Source organism: Anomaloglossus baeobatrachus, chromosome 1, assembly GCF_048569485.1.
Source record: "Anomaloglossus baeobatrachus isolate aAnoBae1 chromosome 1, aAnoBae1.hap1, whole genome shotgun sequence".
NCBI lineage: Eukaryota > Metazoa > Chordata > Amphibia > Anura > Aromobatidae > Anomaloglossus > Anomaloglossus baeobatrachus.
In genome coordinates, this window is record NC_134353.1 from 852,647,346 (window position 1) to 852,666,126 (window position 18,781).

Below are 18,781 nucleotides of genomic sequence, written 5' to 3' on the forward strand. Positions count from 1 at the left end.
GTGTTCACTAGAAATGGGAGAGCACTCGACACTTGAGTCAAGCAGGTTAGATGCTCTGAAAGTGCTCTACTTGAATAATGAGTATAACGGAAGTCAATGAATGGGCAGTTTGCCTCCCTACCCACATACAGCACGCCATAAAAAGAGCATTGCAGGGGAAAGGAGGGCGAGATTTTTATATCCTTTGAAACACTACTTCCAATAACAATGTTTTAACCCCAGTGACAGCCATTCAGAGACTCTTAATGGCTCTCACTGGGGTGCCTGAACACATCATGCAGTGAAGCAAGACTGCTTTGTGGTCTTAGTTTAACAGACTAAACATCCGAGCACCAGCAATACTAGGCCGAGCCCTATGAGTACCCGAGGATCCCAATGCTTGATCAAGTATTGAGCAGTAGCGAGCACATTCGCATTAGTGTTCACTAATTAAACGAGCATCAGGGTGCTCAGGTACTCGGTGTAGACACCTCAGTAACATTCACAGTTTCAGAATGGCTCTCACTGGAATTAAAAGATTATCGGATGTAGTGTGTCAAAAGAAAAAGAAAACAAAACATAACAAACATGTTCAAAGGGCTGCTGTCTTCCTCCATGGCAAACAGGTAGAATGACTTCTGGGCTGGAGATGACGTGATGATACTCTTCAGTTGACTGTGAATGCAGCACATCTGTATGTGGGGTGATCTTGTAAGCTGCTAGATTCATCTCCATATGTCTTGCCACTTGAAGGAGGGTGTCTTGGTCCTTCACTTCTGTAATCAGGAGTTACCAGCTGTAGTTGTTTGCATATGGGCTCTCGGAGACCTGATACAAAGGACTAAACCCAGGTTTGTAAAAAAGAGCAATGGGTGTAACTTTGGGTCAGGAGAGCACTGATATTCTAAAAATTATGATCCCCTAAAACCCCGGGGAAAGAGAAAAGAGCACAATAGTGTTTGGAAACTAGCAAGCAGCACCCCCCCTTCTACATACACACAACTAGAAATAGTAGTGGAGCGTATCTACTCTACCTCTCCTGTGCTGACCCTGTAACTGGGGGCCCTGCACTCTCCCTCATCCCGACAGTAGACCTGATGGTGGTCAGGGTCTCCTTCTCTCTCTCTCTCTCTCTCTCAGGATTGGAGGATAGCTGACGTGCTACCAATATTTAAAGGGAACATGTCAGCAGGTTTTTGCTATGTAAGCTAAAGCCAGCATGCTGCAAGGGTTAACACAGAAAATTCAGGGATGCCTGTCTTGTCACATTCCAATGTGTTGTTTATTTGCTATGTTTATTAAATGCAGCAGGACCCTTATCATTGCTGGGACTATAAAGTCACAAGCACGGCAGTCCAACAAGCCAGCTTCTCTGACACCTCACTGTCAATGTACAATTTCTATTGAGAGCCTGGTGTGGGCGAGGGCAGCTCTCTGATCTCTGCTACATGACTAAAGCTAAAAATTTTGATTGTGTCAGAACGGCTGCAGCCAGTAATCTAGGTAATACATCGTTGGATTCAGGATCTCTTTGCCTACATCATGCTGTTCTCAGATGAGGCAGCAAAAACCACCTGCTGACAGATTGCCTTTAATTAAGAAAGGTAAGAAGGTGGATCCAGGCAACTACTGTTCGGTAATTATTTTCAGAAAACTGACTCTGTTCAAAGCATTTATGAGACATTGATGAAGGCTAAAAAGACAATAGATTTATGAATATATAAAGATATTTATTTATATGCGCAACACAGACAAAACATACACAGATAGCAATGATTTAAAGTCAACACAGCAAAAACCGGGCAGTGTGGATGGATACAGGGCTTTTTATATTGCCAAATGCAAATAAAGTTACATGAGCACTCTGGAGAAAGATTCTCTCACTATACTCTAATATTATTGGCAATTAGATGGTTGCACAATCTATATAGCAGGAGTTGGCAGAGGAGATAACCTGCAGCAACAATAGACAGTCAGATAAATTAATACAGTATTACATGGTATTGAGCGAAACTAAATATTAGTGAATCAACAGACATCACACAGTGATAATAATATAGGTTAATAAACATTGGATGTAATGCCTTCAATACTTAAGCTCATATATATTAGTTAATCGCTATCTACACCTAGTCTGCTATAGAAAGAATGTATATGTTGCAGTAAATACTGCCTAGTAACCGCTGGCCATGAACTACTGCAGAAAACCATCAATTGCAGAGAGAAGAGCCAGTGCTCACATGGAGGAAAATACCCACCAATTGATTCGTCGAAGCAGTTGCGAAACGCACGTCGAGGTGCAGGCGGCGTGTCTTGGTCTGGGGCATCAATTGGTGGGTATTTCTTCTAAAAGTGAATAAATTTGGGTAGAGCAACATTTTAGGTAACATTTTATTTTTTGCTTTTTTTGATTCCACATTGCTTTAGTTCCTGTTTAGCACCTGAAGGGTTAATAAACTTCTTGGATGTGGTTTTGAGTACTTTGAGGGGTGCAGGTTTTAGAATGGTGTCACTTTTGGGTATTTTCTGTCACCCAGGCCTCTCAAAGTCACATCAAATGTGATGTGGTCCCTAAAAAAATGGTTTTGTGAATTTTGTTGAAAAAATGGGAAATTGCTGATGAACTTTGAACCCTTCTAACTTCCTAACCCCAAAAAATTTTGTTTCAGAAATTGTGCTGATGTAAAGTAGACATGTGGGAAATGTTATTTATTAACTATTTTGTGTGACATAACTCTCTGGGTTAAGGGCATAAAAATGAAAAGTTTAAAAATTGCAAAATTTTAAGAATTTTCATCAAATTTCCGATTTTTTCACAAATAAAAGCAAAAAATATCGTTCTAAATTTATACAATATGTTACGAAAAAACAATGTCAGAATCACCGGGATCCGTTGAAGCGTTCCAGAGTTATAACCTCATAAAGGGACACTGGTCAGAATTGCAAAAAATGGCCTGGGTACAAAGTACAAAACTGGCTTCGTCCTTAAGGGGTTAAATCACTACTATCTGTGTATGTCTTATCTGTGTTGTGCATATAAATAAATATCTTTTTATATTCATAAATCTATTGTCTATTTAGCCTTCATCAATGTCTCATAAATGCTTTGAGTAGAGTCAGTTTTCTGAAAATAATTCATGGTATGGTGACTTTGGTCAACTATAAAAATAAATATGTATATTATGGATCCATGTATTCTTTTGTGTCTAATAACTACTGTTCGGTAAGTCGGACATCAATAGAATTAATTTTTTTTAGGGCATTTTAAGAGATGACCTGCAAAAATATATTGCAGATAATAATATATTAACTGATAACCAGCATGGATTCATAAAAGATAAGTCGTGTCTAACCAATATGTTGGGTTTCTATGAGGAGGTAAGTGCAAATCTGGATGTTGATAATGTGGCTGATGTGATTTATTTGAACTTTGTAAAGCCATCTAATACTGTACCTTTAATAGCCTTATAATGAAGCTTCAGAAGCAGGAACTAGGGGAAACTATGTAGATGGGTAAAAATCTGGTTAAAGGAACAGGAAACAAAGAGTCATTGTAAATGGTACTGTTACAATAATGTAGCTATAATCCACTGGCTGGAGCAGCATGAGCGAGGAACAGCAAGAGGTGGTAAAAGTCCTTGGCCGTAGCAATGGGAAGTGTGGGAACAATCTGGGTAAGACCGTTCTGGAGCTGGAGACCTGAACTAGACAACAGCTAGACACAATTCTGAAGCAATGAGTGAATGATCCATGTAGCTTTAAGAAGGCCCAAATAGGAAACAACATGGCTTCTACAGGTTCAACATTGGCCATCTTACTAAAGGTCGACTGCAGACCACAATTACAGCCTGTAGTGGTAAGGAGTGGAATTGCAGCACAATTAGCAAAGTGAATAATAGAAGCCACTTGTGGTCAGAAGGACAACAGAATCCTAGCAGGTACATTCTCTAAACGGGATGTAGCCAGCGGTGATGTAGTCGGCACATGACTTATTCCTTCCAAAGACAATACTAAGGACCAGGGGGCACTCACTGCGAATGGCAGAAAGGCGATTACAGCAGCCAAATAGGAGAGGGTTCTTTACAGATAGAGCAGTCATACTGTGGAATGCCCTACCACAAGAAGTAGTAATGGCAGATACTATAACAGCATTTAAAAAAGGGCCAGATGCTTTTCTCACAACAAATAGCATTGTGGTTTATAAATAATCTAGCAATAGAGAATGTATAACTGGTGGAGAAAGGCTGAATTTGATGAGCTGTGTCTTTTTTCAACTTATATAACTATGCAAGTATGTACCATATGTATTCTACATTTGTTGCTACTTCTTTACTTATTGCATTGGGGCTACTCATTATGCTTTTATTCTAGGTTATATATACCAGTTAGCTCATGTAAGCTGCTTGCCTTTTTTACTGCATTCATTAGGCCTTGTTCACACACTGCGTTTTTACCCGTGTTTTTACCCGCGTTTTTTTGCGTTTTTGCTGCAGAAATTTCTTGAGAAAATGGTTGTAACCTTTCTGCAGACATTCCCCAGCAAAACCTATGGAAAAAAATATCTGTGCGCACACTGCGTTTTTCTCTCAAGAACATTCTTTCTGCAGAATTTCTTGAGAAAAAGAATGTGCAGGTCACTTCTTTTCTGCAGGTACCTGTGTTTTTTGCCATAGATAATGGTAAAAAAATGCGGGGAGCAACCTGCGGAAAAAACGCATCTAAAATGCACCAAAAACGTGGTAAAACGCATGCATTTTTGGTGCATTATTGGTGCGTTTTTTGAACGCAAGTGCGCTACTCTTTCGGACTCTCAAGAAATTTCTGGAGAAAAATCCTTTTTCTAGTGCGCACAGGGCCTTAGTGAGTTTTTGTGTTTTTATTATGTTTCTTCAGAAAGTTTTTTTTGTCCTTTTTTCTATTTCATGTTTTAAATAAAGAAACAATATCTCATCCACTTTACCAGAACTGTGTTTTGCTGTGTATTTTGATCATGACAATACACCTTAGAAAAAAGCACTAAACACTCATTTTGGGAATTTAGCCTAAGGCAATTTTCACACTGCTTTGTCCTTTAGTGGTCAAATTGGGGCTTCCGGCCATACCCACAAAACAGGATTAGGATGTACATGCCAAAACAGGATTAGGATGTACATGCCGACTGGCCATTGAAAATAATGGAGCGGACGGGCTCACTGTGCTTGTTTGTGCACTATTTTAGGGCATTTAGGTCTACTCGAGGCGGATACCCAGACATAGCAGACTGTTTCTTTGTGTCTGCACCATTACAGTCAATGGCCCCATTGGTGAATATGTTGTTTTGAGTGGTATTCAGACATAAACCCCAACAGAGCCACTGAATGTGGGGAAGAGCACAATGTGAACGGGGCCGAAGGGAGTTAGGCTATGTGCGCACGTTGCGTACAGTCACTGCAGAAATTTCTGCAGCGATCTGAAGAGCACATGTGCGCTTTAAATCGCTGCAGAAATGTCCGTAGTGAAAAAAAAAAAAGCCGATTCCATGCGCTCTGCCTGCAGCTCCTGCCATAGACAGAGCAGGAGCTGCCGGCAAAGCGCAGGAAAGAAGTGACATGTCACTTCTTTTTACGCAGCGCTTCGGCAGTAGCCGAAGCGCTGCGCTCTAAAGCGCCACGTGCGCACGGCCCCTGCACAATCTCCATAGACTGTGCAGGGGACGCAGGACGCATGCAGTTACGCTGCGCTACAAAGCGCAGCGTAACTGCATGTATTTGCGCAACGTGCGCACATAGCCTTAGGGCTACTTTGCACACACAGATAAATCTTTGGCAGATCTGTGGTTGCAGTGAAATTGTGGACATATTATTCCATTTGTACACAGCCACAAACCTGGCACTGATTGTCCACAATTTCACTGCAACCACAGATCTGCCGCAGATTTATCTCTGTGTGCAAAGTACCCCTTAGAGTAACGCTGGCACCAACAACGGAACAAAGACAAATAGGAGTAAAATTGATCAGTAAAATGTGGTTCTTGCCTCAACTAACTCTACATTATGTAACAATATGTGACAATAACATATCTCACCTGTTTTATTTAATTGATTGTTTACTACCAGGAAGGGGGATGTACAATCATAGGTCTCTTGCCTACTATCAATCCTATTTACTCGTTCAGTCCCCTTCTCTCTGTAACATTATGTTGAATTGTAAAGTTAGTTGATTATTGAAGACAGCTGTGTATGCCATTTGCTAAGGTATTGTGAAAAATCAACTTCATAAGTTACATAATATTATTTGAGCATAAATAGGTTGGCCTCATTAGACCTTTCAATATTACCTTGCACAGCAGCTGTCAAAATTTTTGAAAATTCTGCGCCTAAACGATTTCCTCAGAATGATTTCAGTTGTCTTGGTACTTTCTGTGCTCTTTAGTTCCTAAAAATTGATATATCTTAAGAGTACGCAAACCAGATACTTATCAAATGTACAAAGCTCACCTTAAATACAAATCCAGAATAGCAAAAAACATCCATTTCCTAGATATCTGAAAGCGATATCCAATATGTGCATTTTTCCAGTCCAAATGAATTCATCCTACGGTCATAGATACATGTGAAAAGATAACTTTGGGAAACACTCTAATTTAGGGTCACCACTGATATATATATGTATATATATATATATATATATATGTTTATTTATTTTTTTTTTTACATATATATATATATATGTACCGTATTTTTCGGACTATAAGACGCACCGGACTATAAGACGCACCCTGGTTTTAGAGGAGGAAAATGGGAAAATAAAACTTTAAGCAAAAAATGTGGTCATGACACACTGTTATAGGGCGAGGATCTGCTGCTGACACTGTTATGGGGGTAATGTCCCCAAATTCTTTACTAAGGTACCCCATCCTGGTAATGATCCTCCTGCCTTGTATATGATCCTGCTATAAACCCCCATCTATCCTGTTCACATGCCCCCCCCCATCCAGCCTGTTCACATGCCCCCCCCATCCAGCCTGTTCACATGCCCCCCCCCCATCCAGCCTGTTCACATGCCCCCCCCCATCCAGCCTGTTCACATGCCCCCCCCCATCCAGCCTGTTCACATGCCCCCCCCCATCCAGCCTGTTCACATGCCCCCCCCCATCCAGCCTGTTCACATGCCCCCCCCCATCCAGCCTGTTCACATGCCCCCCCCCATCCAGCCTGTTCACATGCCCCCCCCCATCCAGCCTGTTCACATGCCCCCCCCCATCCAGCCTGTTCACATGCCCCCCCCCCATCCAGCCTGTTCACATGCCCCCCCCATCCAGCCTGTTCACATGCCCCCCCCCATCCAGCCTGTTCACATGCCCCCCCCCATCCAGCCTGTTCACATGCCCCCCCCCATCCAGCCTGTTCACATGCCCCCCCCCATCCAGCCTGTTCACATGCCCCCCCCCATCCAGCCTGTTCACATGCCCCCCCCCATCCAGCCTGTTCACATGCCCCCCCCCATCCAGCCTGTTCACATGCCCCCCCCCATCCAGCCTGTTCACATGCCCCCCCCCATCCAGCCTGTTCACATGCCCCCCCCATCCAGCCTGTTCACATGCCCCCCCCATCCAGCCTGTTCACATGCCCCCCCCATCCAGCCTGTTCACATGCCCCCCCCATCCAGCCTGTTCACATGCCCCCCCCATCCAGCCTGTTCACATGCCCCCCCCCATCCAGCCTGTTCACATGCCCCCCCCATCCAGCCTGTTCACATGCCCCCCCCATCCAGCCTGTTCACATGCCCCCCCCATCCAGCCTGTTCACATGCCCCCCCCATCCAGCCTGTTCACATGCCCCCCCCATCCAGCCTGTTCACATGCCCCCCCCATCCAGCCTGTTCACATGCCCCCCCCATCCAGCCTGTTCACATGCCCCCCCCATCCAGCCTGTTCACATGCCCCCCCATCCAGCCTGTTCACATGCCCCCCCATCCAGCCTGTTCACATGCCCCCCCCATCCAGCCTGTTCACATGCCCCCCCATCCAGCCTGTTCACATGCCCCCCCCATCCAGCCTGTTCACATGCCCCCCCCATCCAGCCTGTTCACATGCCCCCCCATCCAGCCTGTTCACATGCCCCCCCATCCAGCCTGTTCACATGCCCCCCCATCCAGCCTGTTCACATGCCCCCCCATCCAGCCTGTTCACATGCCCCCCCCATCCAGCCTGTTCACATGCCCCCCCCATCCAGCCTGTTCACATGCCCCCCCCATCCAGCCTGTTCACATGCCCCCCCCATCCAGCCTGTTCACATGCCCCCCCCATCCAGCCTGTTCACATGCCCCCCCCATCCAGCCTGTTCACATGCCCCCCCCATCCAGCCTGTTCACATGCCCCCCCCATCCAGCCTGTTCACATGCCCCCCCCATCCAGCCTGTTCACATGCCCCCCCCATCCAGCCTGTTCACATGCCCCCCCCATCCAGCCTGTTCACATGCCCCCCCCATCCAGCCTGCTCATATACTCCCATCGTGCTCATATACCATCCTGGTATATGGCCTGTATCCTATAGCACAGAGAAAAAAATAAACGTTTATACTCACCTTTTCCTCACTCCCTGCAGCACCGATCATCTTCCTCTCTGGCACGCTGATCTGTGTGTGTGGAGCCGTTCCCCTGCAACATCGCGATGTCTTCCTGTCTGTGCCGATCAGCTGACCAGCCCGGCACAGATCAGCTGACCGGCACAGATCAGCTGACCGGCACAGACAGGAAGTCATCGCGTGCAGCAGGGGGGCGGCTCCACACACGGGGACGGGTGAGTGTACTGATTCACTGCACCCCGCGCTGGTAATGACGCGCGGGGGGCAGTGAATACAGCCGCACATGATCACTCCAGGCTGTAATTGCCAGGGGTGATCATGCCGGCTCTTTACTATGCGCGCGTCCCTGCTCATCCTTCCGCCCACCTGTCAGTGCCGGCTTCAGCGCTGAGAGATGGGCGGGAGGATGGGCGTGCATATGTAATGAGCGGGCCCACGTGGTCACGAGCAGGCGCTGCTGCTGCCTGCTCGTGCCCCCGATGACCCGCAGCACCCTCATTCCCAGCCGCAGCCCTATAGTCAGACCATAAGACGCACCCCCAACTTTCCCCCAACATTTGGGGGAAAAAAAGTGCGTCTTATGGTCCGAAAAATACGGTATATATATATATATATATATATATACAGTCAGGGCCAGAAATATTTGGACAGTGACACAAGTTTTGTTATTTTAGCTGTTTACAAAAACATGTTCAGAAATACAATTATATATATAATATGGGCTGAAAGTGCACACTCCCAGCTGCAATATGAGAGTTTTCACATCCAAATCGGAGAAAGGGTTTAGGAATCATAGCTCTGTAATGCATAGCCTCCTCTTTTTCAAGGGACCAAAAGTAATTGGACAAGGGACTCTAAGGGCTGCAATTAACTCTGAAGGCGTCTCCCTCGTTAACCTGTAATCAATGAAGTAGTTAAAAGGTCTGGGGTTGATTACAGGTGTGTGGTTTTGCATTTGGAAGCTGTTGCTGTGACCAGACAACATGCGGTCTAAGGAACTCTCAATTGAGGTGAAGCAGAACATCCTGAGGCTGAAAAAAAAGAAAAAATCCATCAGAGAGATAGCAGACATGCTTGGAGTAGCAAAATCAACAGTCGGGTACATTCTGAGAAAAAAGGAATTGACTGGTGAGCTTGGGAACTCAAAAAGGCCTGGGCGTCCACGGATGACAACAGTGGTGGATGATCGCCGCATACTTTCTTTGGTGAAGAAGAACCCGTTCACAACATCAACTGAAGTCCAGAACACGCTCAGTGAAGTAGGTGTATCTGTCTCTAAGTCAACAGTAAAGAGAAGACTCCATGAAAGTAAATACAAAGGGTTCACATCTAGATGCAAACCATTCATCAATTCCAAAAATAGACCAGCCAGAGTTAAATTTGCTGAAAAACACCTCATGAAGCCAGCTCAGTTCTGGAAAAGTATTCTATGGACAGATGAGACCAAGATCAACCTGTACCAGAATGATGGGAAGAAAAAAGTTTGGAGAAGAAGGGAACGGCACATGATCCAAGGCACACCACATCCTCTGTAAAACATGGTGGAGGCAACGTGATGGCATGGGCATGCATGGCTTTCAATGGCACTGGGTCACTTGTGTTTATTGATGACATAACAGCAGACAAGAGTAGCCGGATGAATTCTGAAGTGTACCGGGATATACTTTCAGCCCAGATTCAGCCAAATGCCGCAAAGTTGATCGGACGGCGCTTCATAGTACAGATGGACAATGACCCCAAGCATACAGCCAAAGCTACCCAGGAGTTCATGAGTGCCAAAAAGTGTAACATTCTGCAATGGCCAAGTCAATCACCAGATCTTAACCCAATTGAGCATGCATTTCACTTGCTCAAATCCAGACTTAAGACGGAAAGACCCACAAACAAGCAAGAACTGAAGGCTGCGGCTGTAAAGACATGGCAAAGCATTAAGAAGGAGGAAACCCAGCGTTTGGTGATGTCCATGGGTTCCAGACTTAAGGCAGTGATTGCCTCCAAAGGATTCGCAACAAAATATTGAAAATAAAAATATTTTGTTTGGGTTTGGTTTATTTGTCCAATTACTTTTGACCTCCTAAAATGTGGAGTGTTTGTAAAGAAATGTGTACAATTCCTACAATTTCTATCAGATATTTTTGTTCAAACCTTCAAATTAAACGTTACAATCTGCACTTGAATTCTGTTGTAGAGGTTTCATTTCAAATCCAATGTGGTGGCATGCAGAGCCCAACTCGCGAAAATTGTGTCACTGTCCAAATATTTCTGGACCTAACTGTATATATATATATATATATATATATATATATATATACACACACACACACACACACCGTATATATGTGTGTGTATATATATATATATATATATGTATATATATATATATATATATATATATATGTATATACATACACACTTCCCTAGTCATTAAAGGTTTAAAGGGAATCTGTCAGCAGATTTTTGCTACCTCATCTGAGGGTAGCATGATGAGACCCCGAATCTAATGATGTATCACTTAAATTACTGGCTGCAGCCGTTCTAACACAATCTGAATTTTTAGGTTTAGTCATGTAGCTGAGTTTAGAGAGCTGCCCTGCCCACACCATTGTCTCTATAGAGATTGTACATTGACAGTGAGGTGTCAACACAGCAGGGGCTGCACTGGACTTCTCTGCACATGAATTTCTAGTCATATAATGATAAAGTTCCTGCTGCTTAGACTAACATAGCAAATAAACAAAATATTGGACTGCTACACATCAGGCATACCTGAATTTTCTGTGTTAACCCTTGCAGCATGCTGGCTTCAACTTACATAGCAAAAACCTGCTGACAGATTTGATTTAACATAAGAAAAAACTGTGCCAGTGCATAATAAAGTTTATTCCCACCGGATCTGTGATGTTCTCCTTGCAAAAAAGGTGATCTAGCAAAGTGATGATCTGCATTGTAAATGTACATGCTGCAGATATCAAATATGTAGTACTCGTCATTTTATATTGCTGATTTTCTCCAGTGTGTAAATGATATTACTCAGTCACATTCCCATTCTACAGTAACAGGAGCATCTCCTCATGCAAAACCACACCAGAATATCCACAATTTCCCGTAGCAATGTACCCTTAAGGTTCAGCTAAAGGTTTAAGGGTGTGTCTATCTAAAACGTTGTCAACATAATAACAATCATAAGAAGGGTGAAATAAAATACAAGTTGCAAGTCAGGATTTATGGAGATATTTACCACATGGAAAATACTTTTCAAATCAAAGTAACCTTTGCATCTTCCGATGAATGGTCTTTTTTATCTGGGCAGCTGTGACACACCTAAACCATTAGACCGCATTCCAGAGTATGTAAGCAAAACATATTTAATATTTCCAACATGTTCCGTGTTTACACTGAGTGATCCATCATTCACCCCAGTGCATAAACCAGCATTTTATGTCAACATTTATTACAAGTGCAAAGGCACAATATTAAGATTCCGCTATGATAAATCAATGTTAGAAAATATTGGATAGGAACAAATAATATTTATAAGGCAAACACTAAGATGTGGACAAGCAAGTTTTTGGTTTGTTTTTTTTCAAAATTTCAGAATTTTTTCACCACTTCAAATAAAACTATACATATTTATGTATACATAATCATACTGACCTGGAGGATCATACTGCCAGGTCACTTTTATGGTAAAATAAATGCTGTAAATAAAACCCCAAAAAAACAATTGCAGAATTTAACCTTTTTGCTATTTTGCCACACTTGAAATCTTTTTCCTGATTACCATTACATCATAGGATAAAATGATGTAATTTAAAAGTACAACTCATCCCGCAAAAAATAAGCCCTCACACGGCTATATCAAAAGAAAAATAAATAAAAAGTTATGGCTCTTGGATTAAGGTTAGGAAAAAACTAAAAAGAAAAAACTAAAAATTGATAATTTAGAGGTTAAATGGCCCCAAAGGTCAATTATTACTGTGTGAAATAAATGAAAAATGTTAAGTAAAAAAAAATAAAACTAAGACTAAAAAGAAGGGAATTTTGTTTACTTACCGTAAATTCCTTTTCTTCTAGCTCCTATTGGGAGACCCAGACAATTGGGTGTATAGCTTCTGCCTCCGGAGGCCACACAAAGTATTACACTTTAAAAAGTGTAACCCCTCCCCTCTGCCTATACACCCTCCCGTGCATCACGGGCTCCTCAGTTTTGGTGCAAAAGCAGGAAGGAGGAAACTTATAAATTGGTCTAAGGTAAATTCAATCCGAAGGATGTTCGGAGAACTAAACCATGACCCAAAAGAACAATTCAACATGAACAACATGTGTACACAAAAAAACAACAGCCCGAAGGGAACAGGGGCGGGTGCTGGGTCTCCCAATAGGAGCTAGAAGAAAAGGAATTTACGGTAAGTAAACAAAATTCCCTTCTTCTTTGTCGCTCCATTGGGAGACCCAGACAATTGGGACGTCCAAAAGCAGTCCCTGGGTGGGTAAAAGAATACCTCGATAAAAAGAGCCGAAAACGGCCCCTTCTTACAGGTGGGCAACCGCCGCCTGAAGGACTCGCCTACCTAGACTGGCATCTGCCGAAGCATAGGTATGCACCTGATAGTGTTTCGTGAAAGTGTGCAGACTCGACCAGGTAGCCGCCTGACACACCTGCTGAGCCGTAGCCTGGTGCCGCAATGCCCAGGATGCACCCACGGCTCTGGTAGAATGGGCTTTTAGCCCTGAAGGAATCGGAAGCCCAGAAGAACGGTAGGCTTCAAGAATCGGTTCCTTGATCCACCGAGCCAAGGTTGACTTGGAAGCCTGCGAACCCTTACGCTGGCCAGTGACAAGGACAAAGAGCGCATCAGAACGGCGCAGGGGCGCCGTGCGAGAAATGTAGAGCCTGAGTGCTCTCACTAGATCTAACAAATGCAACTCCTTTTCACATTGGTGAACTGGATGAGGACAAAAAGAAGGTAAGGAGATATCCTGATTGAGATGAAAAGGGGATACCACCTTAGGGAGAAATTCCGGGACCGGACGCAGAACCACCTTATCCTGGTGAAAAACCAGGAAGGGTGCTTTGCATGACAGCGCTGCCAACTCCGACACTCTACGGAGCGAAGTGACTGCCACTAGAAAGGCCACCTTCTGCGAAAGACGTGAAAGAGAGACATCCCGCAGTGGCTCAAAAGGTGGTTTCTGAAGAGCCTTTAGCACTCTGTTAAGATCCCATGGTTCCAGCGGCCTCTTGTAAGGTGGGACTATGTGGCAAACTCCCTGCAGGAACGTGCGGACCTGCGGAAGCCTGGCTAGACGCTTTTGAAAAAATACGGATAGCGCCGATACTTGTCCCTTGAGAGAGCCGAGAGACAAACCCTTGTCCATTCCGGATTGAAGGAAGGAAAGAAAAGTGGGTAAGGCAAACGGTCAGGGGGTAAAACCCTGATCGGAGCACCAGGATAAGAAGATCCTCCAAGTCCTATGATAGATCTTGGCGGACGTTGGTTTCCTGGCCTGTCTCATAGTGGCAATGACATCTTGAGATAAGCCTGAGGACGCTAGGAGCCAGGACTCAATGGCCACACAGTCAGGTTGAGGGCCGCAGAATTCAGATGGAAAAATGGCCCTTGAGACAGCAAGTCTGGTCGGTCTGGGAGTGCCCACGGTTGACCCACCGTGAGGTGCCACAGATCCGGGTACCACGACCTCCTCGGCCAGTCTGGAGCGACGAGGATGGCGCGGCGGCAGTCGGACTTGATCTTTCGTAACACTCTGGGCAGCATTGCCAGAGGAGGGAATACATAAGGCAGTCGAAACTGCGACCAATCCTGAACTAATGCGTCCGCCGCCAGAGCTCTGTGATCTTGAGACCGTGCCATGAATGCCGGGACTTTGTTGTTGTGCCGAGACGCCATGAGGTCGACGTCCGGCGTCCCCCAGCGGCAACAGATCTCTTGAAACACGTCCGGGTGAAGAGACCATTCCCCTGCGTCCATGCCCTGGCGACTGAGAAAGTCTGCTTCCCAGTTTTCTACGCCCGGGATGTGAACTGCGGAGATGGTGGAGGCTGTGGTCTCCGCCCACAGCAGAATCCGCCGAACTTCTTGGAAGGCTTGACGGCTGCGCGTGCCGCCCTGGTGGTTGATGTACGCGACCGCCGTGGCGTTGTCCGACTGTATGCGGATCTGCCTGCCTTCCAGCCACCGATGGAACGCCTTTAGGGCTAGGTACACTGCCCTTATCTCCAGAACGTTGATCTGAAGGGAGGACTCTGTCGGAGTCCAGGTTCCCTGAGCCCTGTGGTGGATAAAAACCGCTCCCCACCCTGACAGACTCGCGTCCGTCGTGACCACAGCCCAGGATGGGGGCAGGAAGGATTTTCCCTTCGACAGAGAAGTGGGAAAAAGCCACCACTGAAGAGAGGTTTTGGCTGCCAGAGAAGGGGAGACGTTCCTGTCTAGGGACGTCGACCTCCTGTCCCATTTGCGGAGAATGTCCCATTGGAGTGGACGCAGATGAAACTGCGCAAAGGGAACTGCCTCCATAGCTGCCACCATCTTCCCTAGGAAGTGCATGAGGCGCCGCAAGGGGTGTGACTGGGCCCGAAGGAGAGAGCGCACCCCAGCTTGCAGCGAACGCTGTTTGTCCAGCGGGAGCTTGACTATCGCTGAGAGAGTATGAAACTCCATCCCGAGGTAAGTCAGTGATTGGGCCGGAGTCAATTTTGACTTTGGGAAATTGATGATCCACCCGAACCTCTGGAGAGTCTCCAGAGCAACAGCCAGGCTGTGTTGACATGCCGCCCGGGAGGGTGCCTTGACCAGGAGATCGTCTAAGTAAGGGATCACCGAGTGGCCCTGAGAGTGCAGGACTGCCACCACGGCTGCCATGACCTTGGTGAAGACCCGTGGGGCTGTCGCCAGGCCGAAAGGCAGTGCCACAAACTGAAGGTGTTCGTCCCCAATGGCGAAACGCAGGAAGCGTTGATGCTCTGGTGCGATCGGCACATGGAGATAGGCATCCCTGATGTCGATTGATGCTAGGAAGTCTCCTTGTGACATCGAGGCGATGACAGAGCGGAGGGATTCCATGCGAAACCGTCTGGTGCTCACATGTCTGTTGAGCAATTTGAGGTCCAAAACGGGACGGAATGATCCGTCCTTTTTTGGCACCACGAACAGGTTGGAGTAAAAACCGCGACCACGTTCCTGAAGGGGAACGGGGATCACAACTCCTTCTGTCTTCAGAGTGTCCACCGCCTGAGCAAGTGCATCGGCTCGCTCGGGGGGCGGAGATGTTCTGAAGAAGCGAGTCGGAGGACGAGAGCAGAACTCTATCCTGTAACCGTGAGACAGAATGTCTCTCACCCATCGGTCTTGGACATGTGGCCACCAGGCGTCGCCAAAGCGGGAAAGCCTGCCACTGACCGAGGATGCGGTTTGTGGAGGCTGAAAGTCATGAGGAGGCCGCCTTGGAGACGGTGCCTCCGGCGGTCTTTGGAGGACGTGACTTAGACCGCCATGTAGAAGAGTTCCTCTGGCCCTTCTGTGGCCTGTTGGACGAGGATGATTGGGATCTGGCTGAGGGTCGAAAGGACCGAAACCTCGCCTGAATTTTCCGTTGCTGAGGTCTGTTTGGCTTGGATTGGGGTAAGGACGAGTCCTTTCCCTTAGATTGCTTAATAATTTCATCCAATTGCTCGCCAAACAATCGGTCGCAAGAAAAAGGCAAACCGGTCAAGAACTTCTTGGAAGCAGAGTCTGCCTTCCATTCGCGTAGCCACATGGCCCTGCGGACTGCCACCGAATTGGCGGATGCTACCGCTGTACGGCTAGCAGAGTCCAGGACGGCATTCATGGCGTAGGACGAAAAAGCCGACGCCTGAGAAGTCAAAGACGCTACTTGCGGAGCAGAGGTACGTGTGACCGAATTAATCTCAGACAGACAAGCTGAGATAGCTTGGAGTGCCCACACGGCTGCAAAGGCCGGGGCGAAAGACGCGCCTGTGGCTTCAAAGATGGATTTCATTAGGAGCTCTATCTGCCTGTCAGTGGCATCCTTGAGCGATGAACCGTCAGCCACTGCTACTACGGATCTAGCCGCCAGTCTAGAGACTGGGGGATCCACTTTGGGACATTGAGCCCAACCCTTGACTACGTCAGAGGGGAAGGGGTAACGTGTGTCATTAAGGCGCTTAGAAAAGCGCTTGTCCGGAAAAGCTCTGTGCTTCTGGACAGCATCTCTGAAGTTAGAGTGATCGAAAAAAGCACTCCGTGTACGTTTGGGAAACCTAAACTGGTGTTTCTCCTGCTGTGAAGCCGATTCCTCCACAGGTAGAGGCGGGGGAGATAGATCTAGCACCTGGTCGATTGACGCTATAAGGTCATTTACTATGGCGTCCCCATCAGGTGTATCAAGATTGACAGCCACGTCAGGGTCAGAGCCCTGGGCTGCGACCTCTGCCTCATCCTCCAGAGAGTCCTCAAGCTGAGACCCTGAACAGCGTGATGAAGTCGGGGAAGATTCCCAGCGAGCCCGCTTAGCCGGTCTGGGACTACGGTCCGTGCCGGAGTCCTCCACGTGATACGTAGGGGCCACCCCAGGAGCATGCTGCGGCGCAGACCGAGATGGGCCTGGGGGCGATGACCCCGCAGTGCCCGGGGCCTGTGTAAGGGCCGGTCTGGACTGTAAGGCTTCTAGTATCTTAGCAGACCATTTGTCCATAGACTGAGCCATGGATTGTGAAAGTGACTCAGAGAGTTTCTCAGCTAAAACTGCAAACTCTGTCCCTGCTGTCTGGACAGGGGAGGCCGGCGGTTCTGCCTGGGCCGAGGGTCCCACCAGTGCCCGAGGCTCCGGCTGAGCGAGTACCCCAGGGCCCGAGCATTGCTCACAGTGAGGGTAGGTGGAACCTGCAGGTAGCATAGCCGCACAAGAGGTACAGGTTGCAAAATAGCCCTGTGTCTTGGAACCCTTGCTCCTTGTGACCGACATGTTGTTCTCTCCTAGGAGAGTAATCACAGAGGGTATAAAGCCAAGGGCTAAACACTGCGGCCGAACCTAGAAAATGTATACAAATATAATATATATATATATACAGTTCGGCACCCTAGGGGGACCAGCACCGGGTGACCGGTGTGGCTTACCGACCGCCCAGAGCGGTGTGTGTCCACCAGATTCCCTGCCTTGGGTCTCCCAGAGCTGCAGCCAGAAGTCCTCCACCGACAGAATGTGTTTAAAACATGGCTGCCAGCGTTCTAAGGGGAGGAGGGAGCCGTGGGCGTGATCAATAAAGTGCGGGAATCTGGTGCCCCAGAGTGATGAGTGAGGGGGGAGGAGGACACCAAAGTATGCTCCAGCTCTCACAGTCGGCGTCAGGCCGACCGTCCCGCCCTTACCCCTGACTGGCAGGCCCGGGGGCGGGAGTTTAATGCACTAGGCCGCAAAAGCCGGGGACTAAATTTAATACCGCGACCGGCAAGCAGGCGCGGTCGGCGCGGTAGTCCCGGTCTTCACACAAAAACAGCAGCCGCTGCAGCGTCTGAGACCAAGTGCTCCATGCACCGTCCCCAAGGGGACACAGAGTACCTTTATGATGCAGGGCCTGTCCCTGATGATACTCAGTCTCCTGTCCGTCAGAATCCCACAGGGGCTGCGGAGGGAGCCCGGTCCCAGTGCCTGGATGACCGGTGAGGATCCCACTTCTCCCAGAGCCTCTAAGGGATGGGGAAGGAAAACGGCATGTGGCTCCAGCCTTTGTACCCACAATGGGTACCTCAACCTTAACAGCACCGCCGACTTAGTGGGGTGAGAAGGGAGCATGCCGGGGGCCCTGTCAGGGGCCCACTTTTCTTCCATCCGATATAATCAGCAGCTGCTGCTGACTAAAATGTGGAGCTTGAGTGAATGTGTGCCTCCTTCAACACAAAGCAAAAAACTGAGGAGCCCGTGATGCACGGGAGGGTGTATAGGCAGAGGGGAGGGGTTACACTTTTTAAAGTGTAATACTTTGTGTGGCCTCCGGAGGCAGAAGCTATACACCCAATTGTCTTGGTCTCCCAATGGAGCGACAAAGAAACAGAAAGATGCCAACAGTCTGAAAACACTGTTTCTAGTCCTTCCCCATTAAAAAAAAAAAACAAAACGTAAAAATTTATTTTAGTAGTACTTTCTGAGGGGGTTTCTTTACACTTTTCTCTAATTATATATATAATATATATAAAAAAAAATATATATATATATA

The 18,781-nt window shown here is 46.9% G+C and overlaps 1 protein-coding gene across 3 annotated transcripts in view; it reads right to left on the reverse strand.

Moving 5' to 3' along the window:
• Positions 1-18,781, reverse strand: part of ANKRD31 (ankyrin repeat domain 31) — a 408,642-nt gene that overhangs the window by 138,126 nt on the left and 251,735 nt on the right. For all 3 annotated transcript variants that reach the window (XM_075342271.1, XM_075342267.1, XM_075342277.1), the window contains 2 exons: positions 6,296-6,393; positions 6,044-6,144 (listed from right to left, as the gene is read on the reverse strand). In XM_075342271.1, the coding sequence (XP_075198386.1) occupies positions 6,044-6,144; positions 6,296-6,393 (199 nt within the window). The remainder of the gene's footprint in view (positions 1-6,043; positions 6,145-6,295; positions 6,394-18,781) is intronic.